General features: G+C 39.9%; 1 protein-coding gene across 11 annotated transcripts in view; it reads right to left on the bottom strand.

The window, feature by feature from the left end:
- Nucleotides 1-9755: 9755 nt before the first annotated feature.
- Nucleotides 9756-21911, bottom strand: part of LOC139750261 (carboxypeptidase D-like) — a 273624-nt gene continuing 261468 nt past the window's right edge. For all 11 annotated transcript variants that reach the window (XM_071664819.1, XM_071664823.1, XM_071664814.1 and 8 more), the window contains one exon: nt 9756-12172. In XM_071664819.1, the coding sequence (XP_071520920.1) occupies nt 12023-12172 (150 nt within the window). In that variant the 3' untranslated portion in view covers nt 9756-12022. The remainder of the gene's footprint in view (nt 12173-21911) is intronic.

A 21911-nucleotide genomic window follows, 5' to 3' on the forward strand; every position in this document is an offset into this window, starting at 1 on the left:
GAAAGGGAGCTGTGGTTTCGGGCATTATTACATGACAGCTAGAGACTGAGTGTGAACGAATGGGCCATTTGTTGTCTTTTTCTAACGCTACCTCGCACACATGAGGGGGGAGGGGTATGTTATTCCATGTGTGGCGAGGTGGCGATGGGAATAAATAAAGGCAGACAGTATGAATTATTACATGACAGCTAGAGACTGAGTGTGAACGAATGGGGCCTTTGGTGTTTTTCCTAGTGCTACCTTGCACACATGAGGGGGGAGGGGGTTGTTATTCCATGTGTGGCGAGGTGGCAATGGGAACAAATAAAGGCAGACAGTATGAATTATGTACATGTGTATATATGTATATGTCTGTGTTTGTATATATATGTGTACATTGAGATGTATAGGTATGTATATTGTGCGTGTGTGGACATGTATGTATATACATGTGTATGTGGGCGGGTTGGGCAATTCTTTCGTCTGTTTTCTTGCGCTACCTCGCTAACGCAGGAGACAGCGACAAAGCAAAATAATAATAATAATAATAATAATAGTATGAATTAAAAAAGGGGGTGACTGTATTATTGACTGGTTGGTAAGGTTATTCAATGTATGTATGACTCATGGTGAGGTGCCTGAGGATTGGCGGAATGCGTGCATAGTGCCATTGTACAAAGGCAAAGGGGATAAGAGTGAGTGCTCAAATTACAGAGGTATAAGTTTGTTGAGTATTCCTGGTAAATTATATGGGAGGGTATTGATTGAGAGGGTGAAGGCATGTACAGATCATCAGATTGGGGAAGAGCAGTGTGGTTTCAGAAGTGGTAGAGGATGTGTGGATCAGGTGTTTACTTTGAAGAATGTATGTGAGAAATACTTAGAAAAGCAAATGGATTTGTATGTAGCATTTATGGATCTGGAGAAGGCATATGATAGAGTTGATAGAGATGCTCTGTGGAAGGTATTAAGAATATATGGTGTGGGAGGCAAGTTGTTAGAAGCAGTGAAAAGTTTTTATCGAGGATGTAAGGCATGTGTACGTGTAGGAAGAGAGGAAAGTATTTGGTTCTCAGTGAATGTAGGTTTGCGGCAGGGGTGTGTGATGTCTCCATGGTTGTTTAATTTGTTTATGGATGAGGTTGTTAGGGAGGTAAATGCAAGAGTTTTGGAAAGAGGGGCAAGTATGAAGTCTGTTGGGTATGAGAGAGCTTGGGAAGTGAGTCAGTTGTTGTTCGCTGATGATACAGCGCTGGTGGCTGATTCATGTGAGAAACTGCAGAAGCTGGTGACTGAGTTTGGTAAAGTGTGTGGAAGAAGAAAGTTAAGAGTAAATGTGAATAAGAGCAAGGTTATTAGGTACAGTAGGATTGAGGGTCAAGTCAATTGGGAGGTGAGTTTGAATGGAGAAAAACTGAAGGAAGTAAAGTGTTTTAGATATCTGGGAGTGGATCTGGCAGCGGATGGAACCATGGAAGCGGAAGTGGATCATAGGGTGGGGGAGGGGGCGAAAATCCTGGGAGCCTTGAAGAATGTGTGGAAGTCGAGAACATTATCTCGAAAAGCAAAAATGGGTATATTTGAAGGAATAGTGGTTCCAACAATGTTGTATGGTTGCAAGGCGTGGGCTATGGATAGAGTTGTGCACAGGAGGATGGATGTGCTGGAAATGAGATGTTTGAGGACAATGTGTGGTGTGAGGTGGTTTGATCGAGTAAGTAATGTAAGGGTAAGAGAGATGTGTGGAAATAAAAAGAGTGTGGTTGAGAGAGCAGAAGAGGGTGTTTTGAAATGGTTTGGGAACATGGAGAGAATGAGTGAAGAAAGATTGACCAAGAGGATATATGTGTCGGAGGTGGAGGGAACGAGGAGAATTGGGAGACCAAATTGGAGGTGGAAAGATGGAGTGAAAAAGATTTTGAGATCGGGGCCTGAGCATGCAGGAGGGTGAAAGGAGGGCAAGGAATAGAGTGAATTGGATCCATGTGGTATACCGGGGTTGACGTGCTGTCAGTGGATTGAATCAGGGTATGTGAAGCGTCTGGGGTAAACCATGGAAAGCTGTGTAGGTATGTATATTTGCGTGTGTGGACGTATGTATATACATGTGTATGGGGGTGGGTTGGGCCATTTCTTTCATCTGTTTCCTTGCGCCACCTCGCAAACACGGGAGACCGGAAAAAAAAAAAAAAAAAAAAAAAAAAAAAAAAGAATTATGTACATGTGTATATATGTATATGTCTGTGTGTGTATATATATGTGTATGGGGCTCGGTTTGGGCCATTTCTTTCGTCTGTTTCCTTGCGCTACCTCGCAAACGCAGGAGACAGCGACAAAGCAAAATCATTATTATTATTATTATCATATATATATATTATTATTATATTATTATTATAATATATATATATATATATATATATATATATATATATATATATATATATATATATATATATATATATTATATATATATATATATATTATTATTATTATTATTATATATATACATATATATATATATATCTAAGACACATGACAGCGAGAGGATGAGTGTGAACGAATGTGGTCTTTTTTGTCCGTTTTCCTGGCGCTACCTCACTGAAGCAGGGGGTGGTGATGCTGTTTTCTGTGGGGTGGAGTGGCGCTGGAAATGGATGATGGTAAGCATGTATGAATATGTTCATGTCTATATAGGTATATGTCTGTGTATGTGTATGTAATGGATGTATCTGTTGATATGTGTATATGAGTGGATGGGTCTTTCTTTGTCTGTTTCCTGTCGCTACCTCACTGATGCAGGAAACAGCGATCAAGTATGATAAATAAATTAATAATTCAAAGATAACTTATCTAGAATGTACCTACTCTATTAACTGGGATATGGGTGTATTTCAGAAATTCATGAGAGCACACCACAGACCTTGCTAAAGATGAGTCACAGGAGTTGTTTGGAGGCCTTACTAACATGCTAGCAATTATGATGGGCAACCTTTCCTAGGGATTCACCATGGTTGTGGCACCTAACTTTGTATGTGAGGCCTACTGCTGTGATTCTACTGCCCTTGTTAATGACAGGCCAGTCTGGTAACAAAGGCCACATGCATAGTAAGGGTGAACGTGGTCTTAGAATTATCCTTAAAACACCAGATGATGTCAGAGAATTTTCAGTTGGTGGATGTATCACATCACTGAAGGGTTTAATGACTCCTGTGGTAGATATGCCTAAAGCGCAAATAACCAACAAATGAACCAGTGTGGTGAGAGATATATTTTCCCTAAACTACATATACATAACTCTTAATTCATAATAAAAACTACAATGGTTTCATAATTTTTTCTGCACCTAATTGTATAAATAACAGAAGTTATGAAATGTACCTAATTGTATAAATAACAGAAGTTATGAAATGTAAGTCAGTAACTTTCATAATCACAATTTGCTATTTGCTAGTCTTGTAAATCATGTGATTTTCCTTAACCCCTTCAGCTGTGGCATACATTTGAAATGATGGTCAACCAATAAAAAAATCCTTTACAGAATCCTTGTATACCATATGTTATTGAAAAATATATCAAAAAAGAATATAATTTACTATATTGGTATGGGAGGTATTCCATTAATGAGGAGAACCTAGGCTTGTGGCATGGGTGATCCTATTAAAGCAAGTATATGTGATTACACGTTTTTTTCTTTGCATGATTTCTTTGTACACACACTTAAACAATTCATGGTCGGTCTTTCCATCTGTGATTTTACACATCCCAGACATATCACTTATACATCTTTTAATATATCATGCACATCATTTATGTATTTACATAATATTTACACAGAAATTTACTTACATGAATAAATGAAAACCTTATTTTATCAAGATATCAACAATACAAGGAAAATAATCAATACAATAAAACTGACTACAATGGCTGCCATAAAAATCTGGCTTTCTGTCTTGATGATGCGTTTAAGCTCTGATAATTTATGGGTAACTGTGTCGCCTGATATTTCTCCAGGCTGTGTTATTAGGTTGCTAATGAAATACGTGTATATGGACATGATATGGAATGATACGGTATCATACAGCAGCTGGGAATGTAAATCATTGCAGCTAATATCTTTGGTGGCCTAGTCACACACAGGAGGTACCATGGACCAGCATTCTGGCACAATGTAAGCTAAGGTTAAAGTTCTAATCCTTATGAGAAAGACTCTGGTTATATATTTTGTACAACTTTACATTGATAGAATAAAAAAGAAAGGTTTGCTGTTTATTGCATACTAGGCAAGGCTAAAAAAATCAATTGTGTAACAACAAATGGTTAAATGAAATACTTTGATTTTTTCACTTTTGTTTGCTGTTTCCCACCTAAACTAGGTAGCATCAGGAACAGAAAACTGCATCTCCAAGGAAAATCCTCTCTTAGATCCTTTCTCCCTAATTTTGGGAAGTATCATTGCAAGAGGGAGGGAATTATAGTACCCTATTTCTGTCCTCTCAGTTACCTTTTATGACATGCAGTAGATGAATAAATAGTGTTTTTTTTTTCTCCTCACTACCCAAAGATAAAAGATTAATAATAGTACTGAAAAATACACAAATATAAAGACAATTATATTTTCAGATCCTTCCAGAGATTGGCTATAGTTAACGAAATTTGAGTTGTTGGGGTGGAAAGGAGTTAATTTCAGTTTATGTCATGGATGTGAAATGTGTTTGTTGGATATGAAAGTTGAAAAATAGTAGAGAATCCATGGAGATAAATGACTTGCATAATAAGAGTTGGAATCAGAAGGATAAATAGAAAGCAGGTGTGAAGTTATTTGGTGTAAAGAGAACATTGGAATAGGGCATGTTTGAAAGTCATACAATGATATGATTATATTGGATGTATGGACATAAGAGAATGAGTGAGGAAAGGTTGGTTGAAAGAGCTGAAGAGGGTGTTCTGAAATGGTTTGGACATATGGAGAGAATGAGTGAAGAAAGTTTGGTAAAGAGGTTATATGTAACAGAAAAGAAGTGAACAAGGAGAATAGGGAGATCATATTGGTGATGGAGGGATGGAGTGAAAAAGATTTTGAATGATTAGGGCCTGATCATGCAGGAGGGTAAAAAGCATGAACGAGATAGAGTGCATTGAAATGTTGAGGTATACTGGGGTTAAAGTGCTGTCAATGGACTGAACCAGGGAATCAGAGGTAAAACATAAGACCCTGGTTGTGGATATATGGAGTTGTGGTTTCAGTGCATTACATATGACTGCTAGAGAATGAATGTGAGCAGATTTGGCTTTCCTTTGTCCCTTCTGCTACCTCACTAATGCAGGAATTGGCAATCAAGTAAAAAGACGAACCTTACTTCAAGTAAATGATTCAACATTTCCTGTTCTGAGACCATTCAGGCAAGGTAACAGGCATATCGGGCTCCTCCCTCTGATTCCCATTCAGCTTTTATCACTGCCTGTATTCATTTCAGGTACATTATTTGTAAGGCAAAGTGTTCCTTTATTCAAAGGAAGTGCAATAACCTTTCTTTGTCATCCACTGACAGGCCTTTTTAGTCTTTAGCTAAGGACATCTCTAATAACTTATGTCACTCTATCCTTCCCATTTCTGTTCTGACAGGACTGGAGCTGCCTCTCCCATAGACAAAGCAACTCTCTTTGGTTTCTGTTCTCCTCTAACTCCACCTTGGATGACTCTAACATTCCTTCACCCACTGATGCTCCTCTTACTAATCCTATGCTCCTCCATGTAAACTCTTTCCCGGCTGTCTGAAAAGCACTTCTTTCTCTGGACACAAGCAAGGCTTGTGGTCCTGATGGCATCCATCTCTATGTACTGAACTTGCATTTGTGCTTGCTCATCTGTTCTGTTTCTGTTTAAAAACCAAAACTTTTCCTTCTTGGATGCATGTGTTGGTACATCTCATCCCTAAGAAAGGTGACTGTTCTGACCCCTCTAACTATTGTCCTATTGCTTTGACATTTACTATTTCCAAAGTCTTTGAATCCCTCCTTAACTCTCATATCCTTAGACACCTCGAAAATCACAGTCTTCTCTCCATTATCAGTATGGATGGCTTTCATAAGGTGAGATCCACTGGAGCTATTCTTTCCTATCTTACTACTGTCTGGTCATCATTCCTGAAAGATTTCATGGAGTCATGCATAGTTACTCTTGACATATTTAAGGCTGGGGCACTGGGGTCTCTTCTCTAAGTCCCCTCTTTTGGCTTCCCTCCCTCATTTTGCTCCTTCATATCTAGCTTCCTCCTTGTGGTTGTTGATGGATCAGCCTCCCACTATTTCTTCATCTGCAGCAGTGTCCCTCAAGGTTCTGTCATGTCCCCTAAACTTTTTCTCCTTTTTTTCGATGATTTTCTCTCCTCCACAAACAATCCAATGCACTCATACACTGATGACTCAACACTGCATGCATCCAAATCCTTCAATTCTGCTCCTTCTTCTTTCACTCGATCTGCATCTTGTCTTGATGCAGCTTCCTCAATAAACTTGGACAGGATACCTCAGTGGGGGTACACAAAATCTTATTATGTTTAGTGCTTTCAAGACCCAGTTTCTACCCATCTCTCTATCAAAAACTCCTCACAACTTGTCTTTCCTTTGACGGTTCTGCAATTCCACCTCTTGACTCGATGAACATACTTGGTATCACTGTAACATCCACTCTTTCTTGGAATCCCCATATTACAGGAATATCTAAGTCTGCCACTAAGAAAATGGGTATCCTGTTTAGATGTCGAAACTTCTTTTCTTCTTAACAACTGCTCCATTTATACAAAAGATTGATTCATCCTTGTATGGATTACTGCTATCACATATGGGCTGGTTCTAGCTCTGCTTCCTTACTTGCCAGAGCTGAAAGTGGTCTGACTTATAAACTGTCCCAGGGTAATTTCCAAACTTGACCCTGTTGCCCAAGGCCGCAATATTGGTTAATTTTCCCTCTTCAAAAGGTATTACTTTGGTTTTTGCTCCTGAGAGCCAGCTGCTTGCGTGCCTGCACCACTAACTAGACACGCAATACTTGGCAAGCTGCTACATCACATGATTACTGTGTGGCCATTGGCAACTCAAGGGTGGGCCATCTTGATAACTGCTTCTTTCCCTATGCATCAAATCTTTGGAACTCTCTACCCACTTATGTTTTTCCCAATAACTATGACCTGGCACATTTCCTCCAATATTCACAAATACTTTCCCTTGTCTTTTCTTTTTCTGTTTCATGATTCTCTATATTTCAATTAAGGCCTGGTCTTCATGTGGACTTTTGTCCTTGAATGGAGATTTCAATATATAAAAAAGAAAAAGACCACTGGCCAGTCTGCTTTCCTGTAGTCTGAGTAGGGTTTTCAGTGGTTGTGTTAATTGGGTGGGTTAGATGGAATGTTATCAGATGGGCATGTGATCAGAAGATAGCTCATGTAATGTGTTCCAGTTGGACCTTGTGTGTAAAGCAGGTGAGCAGAATGTGATGTCTGATGGAATTAACTGCTGTTGGGGATGGGTTGAGGATATGGTTGGTTGGTTGCATAGGTTGAGGATACTGAGAGGTTGCAGTTGTTATATAAGTTTATAATGACGTTCACTTTAGGGATCGTGGGTGTGAGTGGTGAACCAAGTGGAATGGTGGGCATTGAAATCTCCAGAAATGTGCATGATATCAAGGTTCTGCAGTGAGGAGGTGGAAGAGGGAGGTAGGAAGATGTTGAAGTTTGTACTGTGAAGTTTCATTTTCATGGACTGTATTTCTAGGGTGTTATCACTGTTTGTGGGCTGTTTTGTGATGTCACTGGTGTTGGAAAAATGTATGCTTGTTCTTTGTCATTTCTTACAGTTGCGTAGTTATACAGAGGTGGGAGGGGGTTTCTGGTTTCTTGAATGACTGTATGGATGTTGTGTTCTCTGTGTTGGTCGAGTATTTCTGGGACGGAGTTACAAGATTTCTAATTTGCTGCTGGAGTTCTGTGGAGCAGAATGATTTGTTTCTGAAGACTGAGAATGTGCATTCTGTGATGTCATTTGCTGGGAAATTGTGCTGGAGATGATGGGGTTTTGGGGGTTGCTATCTGAGCGGTTACATTTCCAACATTCTGAGTACTGTCAAATGGATGTCAATGATGTGCAGTGGAGATCTTACCACTAAGTGCAGATGGAGCATCTGATGGCAGTGGTGCTGATGAGCATTTGGCAATGTGGCCAAATGTACACTGGTGCTTAAGGGTTAGGGTTAATTTCTCCAGATAGCATTCCAACCAGATGATTGGGCTATCATCTCCCATTAGTGAAAAAAAATTGTGCGTTTAAGATGTATTGGTATGACTCATGGTCTGGCACAATGGCCGGAGACATCGAGTTTGCTTTGTAGAATGTGTATGAGAAATACTTGGAGAAAGGGTGTACTGTACATGTCATTTATGGATCAAGAGAAAGCATATGATAGGGCTGATATAAGTCTCAAGAAAGGCCCTAAAAATATATGGTGTGAGTGGAAAGTCACTTAATGCAGCAAGGAGTTTTGTCTAACAAGGCTGGTGGGATCAAGAAGGGAACAGAGGGGTATATTAAAGGAAGCTTTGGGATATCAAGGCCTGAACTTTATGGAGGGAAATGAGTATATATTGGACTGATGTGGTATACTGGGGCAATGTGATATCAATGGGTACAGTCAAGGTATATGAGGTTCAAATGAAACAATGTAACAGTATGTGAAACTTGGCTGTGGTTGACTATGGCTTTTGAACATTATTCAAGATGGCTAGAGATGGAAGTGTGCAAATGAAGATGTTCCTCATTTGTTCCTGACACTACCTCTTTAAAGTGGGAAAGGTAGTTATGTACAAAAAATAAATACTGATGGGAGTATATTCATTGTCAAGTACTCAATTGAAGCCATTTGTGTTAACCTTTATTTTACACCTTTTTGAAAATTATCCTCTGCAACAGATTGCCCATCTTATGGTAGGAACTTTCTGAAAGATAATGAAGTCTTAATACTAATCTTGCAAAATATCATGCAACTGTAAAATTCTTCACCCATTAAGTTCTTGTGAAAAGCTACTGAACCATATCTCTGAATTCAACAAGACAGGCACACGACAAAAAATGACTGTCGTAACAAATACTGTACATAGAGAAATGTAAATGCAATGGATCTGAAAGGATGGAGTGACAAAATTACCTAAGCACTGTTGTAATTCCCTGCAAAAGTTTTCCCACAGTATACTTTCCAAGACATATACCTCCAACATTTCTCCACTACAAATGTCTATGATGTCAGTCTCAAAAATGTTACTCTGAGGTCAGTCAATTTCTTCAAGGAATGTGGGTTGGTCATATGAGATTTCATGAGTTTAAAACACACATTTTGAGCCATACAACAAACATCTCTAGTCACTCATCTTCTAAAGATGATTTTTTTGGGAGATTCTTCTCTTATCCAGGTTTTAGTGAGGTACACATTTTCCCAAGTCAGCTCAATTTTACAATAATTACAAGTATTACAGATACTTTCACAGACAAGAATATGTATGCTTACAGAATGCGAATTGTCTATTTTAGACATGAAAGTGAATTAGGTGGGAATATACAGTACTGTAGGAAGAAACATCCATGGCTGAAACTTTTTCTAGTCTGACATCCTGACACAATAGAAAAACATTGTAAATCAGACTTTAGATTGAACCATCCTAAGAAAAAGGGAAATTTTTTTCATATTTGCAGGTAAAAATTAATAATACTTTAGATGGGTATATAATATAAATATTTTAATAATAAAGTTTTACAACGTACATGACCAAACTTGAGACTTCACTTCAAAAATTTCATGATCACTGCTAAGAGGTATTGAATATCATAATGAACTGCTGTCTTAGTCATTCCCCTGCCAAATAAGCCTTGATGCAATAGCAATTACCTATTTGTACAGTACAGAATTAGGTTCTATACTTGGGCTCCATCATGAAGACCTTAAACCTACACATTAAATGGATCATTTCATACTATGCTATTGCTAAATTTGGATTTATAGTAATTTTTATGATATATCTACAATCAGGTAATTAAGTTGTTTGTTTACTAAAACAATATAAAATGTATTAGAAATAATGATAATCCTTTTCTTTTTTCACCTTCCTGTGTTACATAATGGTTGACAGATGCCAGTTTTAAAATACCTTTTCTCTTACCCTTATATGCTAAAAATAACTCAGACTACTGTTCTCCAAACACAAATGCATATCTAAAGAAAAGCTAAAAGCCTCATTCTATCAACTTAGGTGTTTATGCATCAAAAATGTTTAAACTACAAGATACATATCACAATCTTATGGTGTATGCAAAAAAATATGCCAAATAATCTTTTGCTTGCATCTACACCTTTCTTATTTTCCTTTTAATGTGAGGATTCCTTTTGGTGTGGTACTGTCACAGAATTTTGAGTAACTCAAAATAATTTTTATTTTTCTAATGTTAGTGACTGAAAAGTTTTTGTGAATTATTCCCCTAGAAGCAATGTATGTATATTTTAGTTCCTATGAACTTATTCATAGATATGGGCTTTTTCATAGGTAATCTGTTTATGATAATAATGCAAAAAATTTGCTTCAAATAGTTGATTTACAAATGGTTTTGCACGTCTTAGGTACCAATAATCAACTTAAGTGTAAACTTACAGTCTCCTAAAATTTTATACTTGATGGGACAGCAATCTGGGTCCAATCATTCCATAAGCAGTATTATAGGATTGTTCCAGTGACATTACTTATCAATGGAACATAATTACATCTAACTGAACCTTATTTATCATATTTCAAATCTCAAAATGAAAACGGTTTCACCTATATAGTAAATTCTTGTCCTACAGCTTGATTCTGATGTGGAGCAGTTTATTCCAGTCAGTCCTAACTCAGAACATCAATGTATCAAGGAACATGTGTTTCTCAGGGCATGGACCACTGACTCTACTATCATAAAGAAGGCAGTTAGTGGAAGGCAGGTATGGATTGTGTCGTCTTTGTGTAGAAACCTGATCAAGTTCTTCATATGAAAATAGATTTCTCGTCTCCCCTGCCAGATTCTCAAGAAAATCTCATCATTTATTTCAACAACTTTGGAATAGTTCTCTTTAACGTGTAGAAATAGTAAACTTTCTTCAGCTTTAGTCTAATATAGATAAATTGTACTCTATAAATAAAATATTGGTATGCTTTTGTATCATGAAACTGATACATTTTCTGGTCCCATCTGCTTAAGTCAACCTTCATCAGGTTAGAACTACAGTAATAACATTTAAAATCAATAAACAGTTAGAAGGAATTGTAATCAAACATCAAACATCATCTTAATCTACTGAAGTTAGCATGGTAATGATAATGAAATTGCCAGTGGCAATAGTAAGTGCATGGTGGACACAATAATAGGTGCTTTTGTTGGTTACATATGGTAATACCTATACACTACATTAATATGAAGCAGATTTATATCACTACAATCCCAAGTAATTGCTTATAATCCATACCCTCCTAGATAAACAGTGTATCCAGAAACTACCTTAACAATAAAGGCAGGTTCAGACAGCAGCCTAAAAATATAATAAATAACAGTAAAATATATCTTAACAGTTAAAATAGATATAACTTTCAGGTAATAACAAAGGTAACAATGGCAGGGATCTACTTCGTGGACCACCATGGCCTAAAGCCACAGGGTTCTGCCTTTAATGCCTACAAAAAAAGCTATACAGTATAACATTTTTCCAGTCACAAAGCTGGATATCTATGTCTTCTCACTACTGAACTTAATTTTTTTCTGGTTATTTGTGCATACAATTGCATGAAACCTGAGTGCATTTAGCAGCAAGTGGTTAACACTGAATTTGCTGCACAAGTCACTGTCAACATCAAATCAAGACATGCAGCAGGTAAATTGTGCATCATTCTTAATACCACATTGATCAAAGGAGCTCAGAATAACTGGATGATGTACATCTCACCAACAAAATATCTCTGAAGGACTTTTCTCAACCAAAAAGGTCACTGAGGACATTTGATATTTGGTTAGTAATGGAAGAGAAAAAACCAGTTATGCCACCTTGGTTTTGGGGTGCTGCTCCCTGCTGCTGGTTTGGTCCACCTACAAACACAGGTCGCTGGCTGGGGTCATTACGGTCCTGTTAAGGAAAATATAACTGTTAGACAAGCGGACATCATTGTTCCCAGAAATTTATTCAAGTGATAATATTTAAATGCAAAGAGAAAATAATGTTCATGGGTTTAAGAGTGATTATATTACAGTAAAGGGAAGTTTTATTTTCACAAAAGATAACTAGCTATACTAACATGTGTATTTGATTTTTTTTTTTTTTTTTTTTTTTTTTATACTTTGTCGCTGTCTCCCGCGTTTGCGAGGTAGCGCAAGGAAACAGACGAAAGAAATGGCCCAACCTCCCCCCCCCCCATACACATGTACATACACACGTCCACACACGCAAATATACATACCTACACAGCTTTCCATGGTTTACCCCAGACGCTTCACATGCCTTGATTCAATCCACTGACAGCACGTCAACCCCTGTATACCACATGACTCCAATTCACTCTATTCCTTGCCCTCCTTTCACCCTCCTGCATGTTCAGGCCCCGATCACACAAAATCTTTTTCACTCCATCTTTCCACCTCCAATTTGGTCTCCCTCTTCTCCTCGTTCCCTCCACCTCCGACACATATATCCTCTTGGTCAATCTCTCCTCACTCATTCTCTCCATGTGCCCAAACCATTTCAAAACACCCTCTTCTGCTCTCTCAACCACGCTCTTTTTATTTCCACACATCTCTCTTACCCTTACGTTACTTACTCGATCAAACCACCTCACACCACACATTGTCCTCAAACATCTCATTTCCAGCACATCCATCCTCCTGCGCACACCTCTATCCATAGCCCACGCCTCGCAACCATACAACATTGTTGGAACCACTATTCCCTCAAACATACCCATTTTCGCTTTCCGAGATAATGTTCTCGACTTCCACACATTTTTCAAGGCTCCCAAAATTTTCGCCCCCTCCCCCACCCTATGATCCACTTCCGCTTCCATGGTTCCATCCGCTGACAGATCCACTCCCAGATATCTAAAACACTTCACTTCCTCCAGTTTTTCTCCATTCAAACTCACCTCCCAATTGACTTGACCCTCACCTCTACTGTACCTAATAACCTTGCTCTTATTCACATTTACTCTCAACTTTCTTCTTCCACACACTTTACCAAACTCAGTCACCAACTTCTGCAGTTTCTCACATGAATCAGCCACCAGCGCTGTATCATCAGCGAACATAATTACATAAATTATAAATTACAATTATAATTACATAAATTATAGTTATAGATTAGATGGAATTTTTATTCAGTGCACCTCATGAAACTGATTGTAACTATGTTACTTTGAGAAGCTGGTGAGTATACTTCATGAAAAGCAATTTACCACCTTAATATTTTGTACTTGCAAATGCATCTTTGCCTACTTGTTAGGATAATATAATAAATCACTTAGAAAGATACCTTTATAAATGGAAACGCTGAAAAACAAAGAGGATCTAATAACAACAATAATATAAAAAACAATACATGTACTACACAGTAAAAATGATTTTTTTTTAGGCTGATGCACAATATATATCATGGGCATGACAAGACACGATATTCATTTCCAACATCAACACAAAAGCAAAACAAAAAACAAATGCCTTTAGAACACTAAATACCAGAAAAAAAAATGCTTTTAGAACACTAACTGGTACTGAAAAAAAAAATCCTCAGCATCTTCTATAAACAGTTAACCCAATCCACTAAGACTATGCCTCACCTGCCTGGTCTTTCACCCTCTCAAAAGCAAATATGAGAATGCTGCAAACCACACAAAATAGTGCACATAGAGCAACCATAAACACAATATCTTCACAATGAAGGAAAGATCCTCCTAATACAATTCCACCTCATCACACTCTGCATTCAATTCTATGCAACAGCACTAGACCTCTCCCACATAAAACACTCTACAACTAACCATTAAACCCTAAGCAGACATAAAAAGTTTACCTGTTTCATGCTTCAGGAACCTTGACTCACAGATCCAACCACACCTAACAATCAAAACACTGACAAAACACATATACATTAAACTACCCTGTCAAACACTAAACAACAGACACTTGGTCTTAAACTCCAACACACCAGAGATGAACCAATGAGAAACCACACAGACATGAGTTACACTCTTCCATCTATGCTCTGGACATCATCCATCACAAAAAAAAAAAAAAAAAAAAAAAAAAAAAAAAAAAAAAAATCCAATATATCCCAAGACCCTTCATGCCCACAATGCAACACCAAGCACCTGCTTCTCAATTGTCCTGCATTCTCTGTACATGGAGGTACATAAGTCACAAAATTTTACAATCTGTGGTTGTGACAGGTGGAAGTGGCCAGCTTCCTGAGTGCTACAAGAGCCTTATAAAGATAGAAGGGACTCTTGGGGCATGAAGTGTATGTGTGTGTGTGCATGTGTACAAGTAGGAAGAGAGGAGAGTGATTCATTCCCAGAAGGATGGTTTGTGACAGGGGAGTGATGTCCCCATGGTTGTATAATTTGTTTATGGATGGGGTGGTTAAGGAGGTAAATGCAAGAGTTTTGGAGAGAGGGTTGAGTATGCAGCCTTTTGGAGATGAGAGGGCCTGGGTCAGTTGCTGTTTACTGATGATACAGCACTTGTGGCTAATTTGAGAGAGAAACTGCAGAAGTTAGTGACTGAGTTTGGAAAAGTGTGTAAAAGGAGAAACTTGAGAGTAAAAGTGAGGGTACTAGGTTCAGTAGGGCTGTGGGACAGGTTAGTTAGGATTTAAGTTTGAATGGAGAAAAATTGGAGGTAGTGAAGCGTTTTAGATATCTAGGAGTGGACTCATTAGTGAATGGAATCATGGAAGTGGAAGCAAGTTACAGGGTGGGGGAGGGGGAGAAGGTTCTGGAGCGATGAAGAATGTGTGGAAGGAGAGAATGTTATCTCTGAGCAAAAATGGGTATGTTTGGAGGAATAGTAGTTCCAACAATGTTATATGGTTGCGAGGCATGGGCTACAGATAGGGATGTATGGAGGAGGGTGGCTGTGTTGGAAATGAGATGTTTGAGGACAATATGTGGTGCGAGGTGGTTTGATTAAGTAATGAAAGGGTAAGAGAGATGTGTGGTAATAAAACGAGTGTGGTTGAGAGAGCAGAAGAGGGTGTGTTGAAATGGTTTAGACACATGGAGAAAATGAGTGAGAAAAGATTGACAAAGAGGATATATGTGTCAGAGGTGGAGGGAATAAGGGGAAATGGGAGACCAAATTGGAGGTGGAAGGATGGAGTGAAAAAAATTTTGAGCGATCGGGGCCTAATCATACAGGAGGGTGAAAGGCATGAAAGGTACAGAGTGAATTGGAACTCTGTGGTATACTGGGGTCAATGTGCTGTCAATGGACTGAACCAGGGTATGTGAAGCATCTGGGGTAAACCATGGAAAGTTTTGTTGGGTGTGGATGTGGAAAGGGAGCTGTGTTTCGGTACATTACACATGACAGCTAGAGAGAGTGCGTGAACGAATGTGGCCTTTTATGTCTTTTCCTGGCGCTACCTCACTGGTGGGGGTGGTGGAACGCTATTTCATGTGTCGCGGGATGGCGACAGGAATGGATGTACTCAGTCTCTCCTGGTACTTCCTCACACAAGTCTCCTTCCCAAGCTCACTTACTCTCACCACCCTCTTCACCCCAACATATATATATATATATATATATATATATATATATATATATATATATATATATATATATATATTTTTTTTTTTTTTTTTTTTTTAATACTTTGTCGCTGTCTCCCGCGTCTGCGAGGTAGCGCAAGGAAACAGACGAAAGAAATGGCCCAACCCCCCCCCCCATACACATGTACATACACATGTCCACACACGTGTATACATACCTACACAGCTTTCCATGGTCCACCCCAGACGCCTCACATGCCTTGATTCACTCCACTGACAGCACGTCAACCCCTGTATACCACATCGCTCCAATTCACTCTATTCCTTGCCCTCCTTACACCCTCCTGCATGTTCAGGCCCCGATCACACAAAATCTTTTTCACTCCATCTTTCCACCTCCAATTTGGTCTCCCTCTTCTCCTCGTTCCCTCCACCTCCGACACATATATCCTCTTGGTCAATCTTTCCTCACTCATTCTCTCCATGTGCCCAAACCATTTCAAAACACCCTCTTCTGCTCTCTCAACCACGCTCTTTTTATTTCCACACATCTCTCTTACCCTTACGTTACTTACTCGATCAAACCACCTCACACCACACATTGTCCTCAAACATCTCATTTCCAGCACATCCATCCTCCTGCGCACAACTCTATCCATAGCCCACGCCTCGCAACCATACAACATTGTTGGAACCACTATTCCTTCAAACATACCCATTTTTGCTTTCCGAGATAATGTTCTCGACTTCCACACATTCTTCAAGGCTCCCAAAATTTTCGCCCCCTCCCCCACCCTATGATCCACTTCCGCTTCCATGGTTCCATCCGCTGACAGATCCACTCCCAGATATCTAAAACACTTCACTTCCTCCAGTTTTTCTCCATTCAAACTTACCTCCCAATTGACTTGACCCTCAACCCTACTGTACCTAATAACCTTGCTCTTATTTACATTTACTCTTAACTTTCTTCTTCCACACACTTTACCAAACTCAGTCACCAGCTTCTGCAGTTTCTCACATGAATCAGCCACCAGCGCTGTATCATCAGCAAACAACAACTGACTCACTTCCCAAGCTCTCTCATCCCCAACAGACTTCATACTTGCCCCTCTTTCCAAAACTCTTGCATTCACCTCCCTAACAACCCCATCCATAAACAAATTAAACAACCATGGAGACATCACACACCCCTGCTGCAAACCTACATTCACTGAGAACCAATCACTTTCCTCTCTTCCTACACGTACACATGCCTTACATCCTCGATAAAAACTTTTCACTGCTTCTAACAACTTGCCTCCCACACCATATATTCTTAATACCTTCCACAGAGCATCTCTATCAACTCTTATCATATGCCTTCTCCAGATCCATAAATGCTACATACAAATCCATTTGCTTCTCTAAGTATTTCTCACATACATTCTTCAAAGCAAACACCTGATCCACACATCCTCTACCACTTCTGAAACCACACTGCTCTTCCCCAATCTGATGCTCTGTACATGCCTTCACCCTCTCAATCAATACCCTCCCATATAATTTACCAGGAATACTCAACTAACTTATACCTCTGTAATTTGAGCACTCACTCTTATCCCCTTTGCCTTTGTACAATGGCACTATGCACGCATTCCGCCAATCCTCAGGCACCTCACCATGAGTCATACATACATTAAATAACCTTACCAACCAGTCAATAATACAGTCACCCCCTTTTTTAATAAATTCCACTGCAATACAATCCAAACCTGCTGCCTTGCCTGCTTTCATCTTCCGCAAAGCTTTTACTACCTCTTCTCTGTTTACCAAATCATTTTCCCTAACCCTCTCACTCTGCACACCACCTCAACCAAAACACCCTATATCTGCCACTCTATCATCAAACACAATCAACAAACCTTCAAAATACTCACTCCATCTCCTTCTCACATCACCACTACTTGTTATCACCTCCCCATTTGTGCCCTTCACTGAAGTTCCCATTTGCTCCCTTGTCTTACGCACTTTATTTACCTCCTTCCAGAACATCTTTTTATTCTCCCTAAAATTTAATGATACTCTCTCACCCCAACTCTCATTTGCCCTCTTTTTCACCTTTTGCACCTTTCTCTTGACCTCCTGTCTCTTTCTTTTATACATCTCCCACTCAATTGCATTTTTTCCCTGCAAAAATCATCCAAATGCCTCTCTCTTCTCTTTCACTAATAATCTTACTTCTTCATCCCACCACTCACTACCCTTTCTAATCAACCCACCTCCCACTCTTCTCATGCCACAAGCATCTTTTGCGCAATCCATCACTGCTTCCCTAAATACATCCCATTCCTCCCCCACTCCCCTTACTTCCATTGTTCTCACCTTTTTCCATTCTGTACTCAGTCTCTCCTGGTACTTCCTCACACAAGTCTCCTTCCCAAGCTCACTTACTCTCACCACCCTCTTCACCCCAACATTCACTCTTCTTTTCTGAAAACCCATACAAATCTTCACCTTTTATATATATATATATATATATATATATATATATTTTGCTTTGTCACTGTCTCCCGCATTAACGAGGTAGCTCAAGGAAACAGACGAAAGAAATGGCCCAACCCACCCCCATACACATGTATATCCATACACGTCCACACACGCAAATATACATACCTATACATCTCAATGTACACATATATATACACACACAGACATATACATATATACACATGTACATAATCCATAGTCTGCCTTTATTTATTCCCATCGCCACCTCGCCACACATGGAATAACATCCCCCTCCCCCCTCATGTGTGCGAGGTAGTGCTAGTAAAAGACAACAAAGGCCCCATTCGTTCACACTCAGTCTCTAGCCGTCATGTAATAATGCCTGAAACCACAGCTCCCTTTCCACATCCAGGCCCCACACAACTTTCCATGGTTTACCCCAGACGCTTCATATGCCCTGATTCAATCCATTGACAGCACGTCAACCCTGGTATACCACATCGATCCAATTCACTCTATTCCTTGCCCGCCTTTCACCCTCCTGCATGTTCAGGCCCCGATCACTCAAAATCTTTTTCACTCCATCTTTCCACCTCCAATTTGGTCTCCCAATTCTCGTTCCCTACACCTCCGACACATATATCCTCTTGGTCAATCTTTCCCCACTCATTCTCTCCATGAGCCCAAACCATTTCAAAACGCCCTCTTCTGCTCTCTCAACCACGCTCTTTTTATTTCCACACATCTCTCTTGCCCTTACATTACTTACTCGATCAAACCACCTCACACCACATATTGTCCTCAAACATCTCATTTCCAGCACATCCACCCTCCTGCGCACAACTCTATCCATAGCCCACACCTCGCAACCATACAACACTGCTGGAACCACTATCCCTTCAAACATAGCCATTTTTGCTTTCCGAGTTAATGTTCATGACTTCCAAACATTCTTCAAGGCTCCCAGGATTTTCGCCCCCTCCCCCATCCTATGATTCACTTCTGCTTCCATGGTTCCATCCGCTGCCAGATCCAATCCCAGATATCTAAAACAATATATTTTATTTATTTATTTATTTTGCTTTGTCGCTGTTTCCCATGTTTGCGAGGTAGCACAAGGAAACAGACGAAAGAAATGGCCCAACCCACCCCCATACACATGTATATACATACACATCCACACACGCAAATATACATACCTATACATCTCAATGTACACATATATATACACACACAGACATATACATATATACACATGTACATAATTCATACTGTCTGACTTTATTCATTCCCGTCGCCACACATGGAATAACATCCCCCTCCCCCCTCATGTGTGCGAGGTAGCGCTAGGAAAAGACAACAAAGGCCCCATTCATTCACACTCAGTCTCTAGCCGTCATGTAATAATGCCTGAAACCACAGCTCCCTTTCCACATCCAAGCCCCACACAACTTTCCATGGTTTACCCCAGACGCTTCACATGCCCTGATTCAATCCATTGACAGCACATCGACCCCGGTATACCACATCGATCCAATTCACTCTATTTCTTGCTCACCTTTCACCCTCCTGCATGTTCATGCCCCGATCACTCAAAATCTTTTTCACTCCATCTTTCCACCTCCAATTTGGTCTCCCAATTCTCGTTCCCTACACCTCCGACACATATATCCTCTTGGTCAATCTTTCCTCACTCATTCTCTCCATGTGCCCAAACCATTTCAAAACACCCTCTTCTGCTCTCTCAACCACGTTCTTTTTATTTCCACACATCTCTCTTACCCTTACATTACTTACTCGATCAAACCACCTCACACCACATATTGTCCTCAAACATCTCATTTCCAGCACATCCACCCTCCTGCGCACAACTCTATCCATAGCCCATGCCTCGCAACCATACAACATTGTTGGAACCACTATCCCTTCAAACATACCCATTTTTGCTTTCCGAGATAATGTTCACGACTTCCAAACATTCTTCAAGGCTCCCAGGATTTTCACCCCCTCCCCACCCTATGATTCACTTCCACTTCCATGGTTCCATCCGCTGCCCGTTCCACTCCCATATATCTAAAACAATATATTTTATTTATTTATTTATTTATTTTGTTTTGTCGCTGTTTCCCGCGTTTGCGAGGTAGTGCAAGGAAACAGACGAAAGAAATGGCCCAACCCACCCCCATACACATGTATATACATACATGTCCACACACGCAAATATACATACCTATACATCTCAATGTATACATATATATACACACACACAGACATATACATATATACACATGTACATAATTCATACTGTCTGCCTTTATCTATTCCCATCGCCACCTCGCCACACATGGAATAACATCCCCCTCCCCCCTCATGTGTGCGAGGTAGCGCTAGGAAAAGACAACAAAGGCCCCATTCGTTCACACTCAGTCTCTAGCTGTCATGTCATAATGCCCGAAACCACAGCTCCCTTTCCACATCCAGGCCCCACAGAACTTTCCATGGTTTACCCCAGACTCTTCACATGCCCTGATTCAATCCATTGACAGCACGTCGACCCCAGTATACCACATCGATCCAATTCACTCTATTCTTTGCCCGCCTTTCACCCTCCTGCATGTCCAGGCCCCGATCACTCAAAATCTTTTTCACTCCATCTTTCCACCTCCAATTTGGTCTCCCACTTCTCCTCGTTCCCTCCACCTCCGACACATATATCCTCTTGGTCAATCTTTCCTCACTCATTCTCTCCATGTGCCCAAACCATTTCAAAACACCCTCTTCTGCTCTCTCAACCACGCTCTTTTTATTTCTACACATCTCTCTTACCCTTACATTACTTACTCGATCAAACCACCTCACACCACATATTGTCCTCAAACATCTCATTTCCAGCACATCCACCCTCCTGCGCACAACTCTATCCATAGTCCACGCCTTGCAACCATACAACATTGTTGGAACCACTATTCCTTCAAACATACCTATTTTTGCTTTCCGAGACAATGTTCTTGACTTCCACACATTATTCATTATTTATCAAATTTGCTCGCCATTTCCTGTGTCACAGGTAGTGCCAGGAAACATTCGAAGAATGGCCCATCCACTCATATGCACATATATATACATGAACGCCCATACATGCACATATACATATCAACATATACTCATACATACACATACATAGAAATTTATATATGTATCCATGTACATATTCATACTTGCTTGCCTTCATCCATTTCTGGTGCTACCCTGCCCCACAGGAAACAGCATCTTTACCCCTGCTTCAACAAGGTAGTGCAAGGAAAACAGACAAAAAAGACCACATTTGTTCACACTCAGTCTTTAGGTGTCATGTGAAATGCACTGAAACCACAGCTATCCATATCCAAAGCCCACAGACCTTTGCAAGGTTTACCCAGACATTTCACATGCCCTCATTCAATCCACTGACAGCATTTTGACCCTGGTATACCACATCATTCCAATTCACTCTATTCCTTGCATACCTCTCACCCTCCTGTATGTTCAGGCCCTGATCACTCAAAATTTTTTTCACTCCATCCTTCCACCTCCCACTTTTTGTTCTCTCCACCTCTGACACATACATCTTCATTGTTA

The sequence above is a fragment of the Panulirus ornatus genome, chromosome 9, assembly GCF_036320965.1.
Source record: "Panulirus ornatus isolate Po-2019 chromosome 9, ASM3632096v1, whole genome shotgun sequence".
In the NCBI taxonomy this organism is placed as follows: Eukaryota; Metazoa; Arthropoda; class Malacostraca; order Decapoda; family Palinuridae; genus Panulirus; species Panulirus ornatus.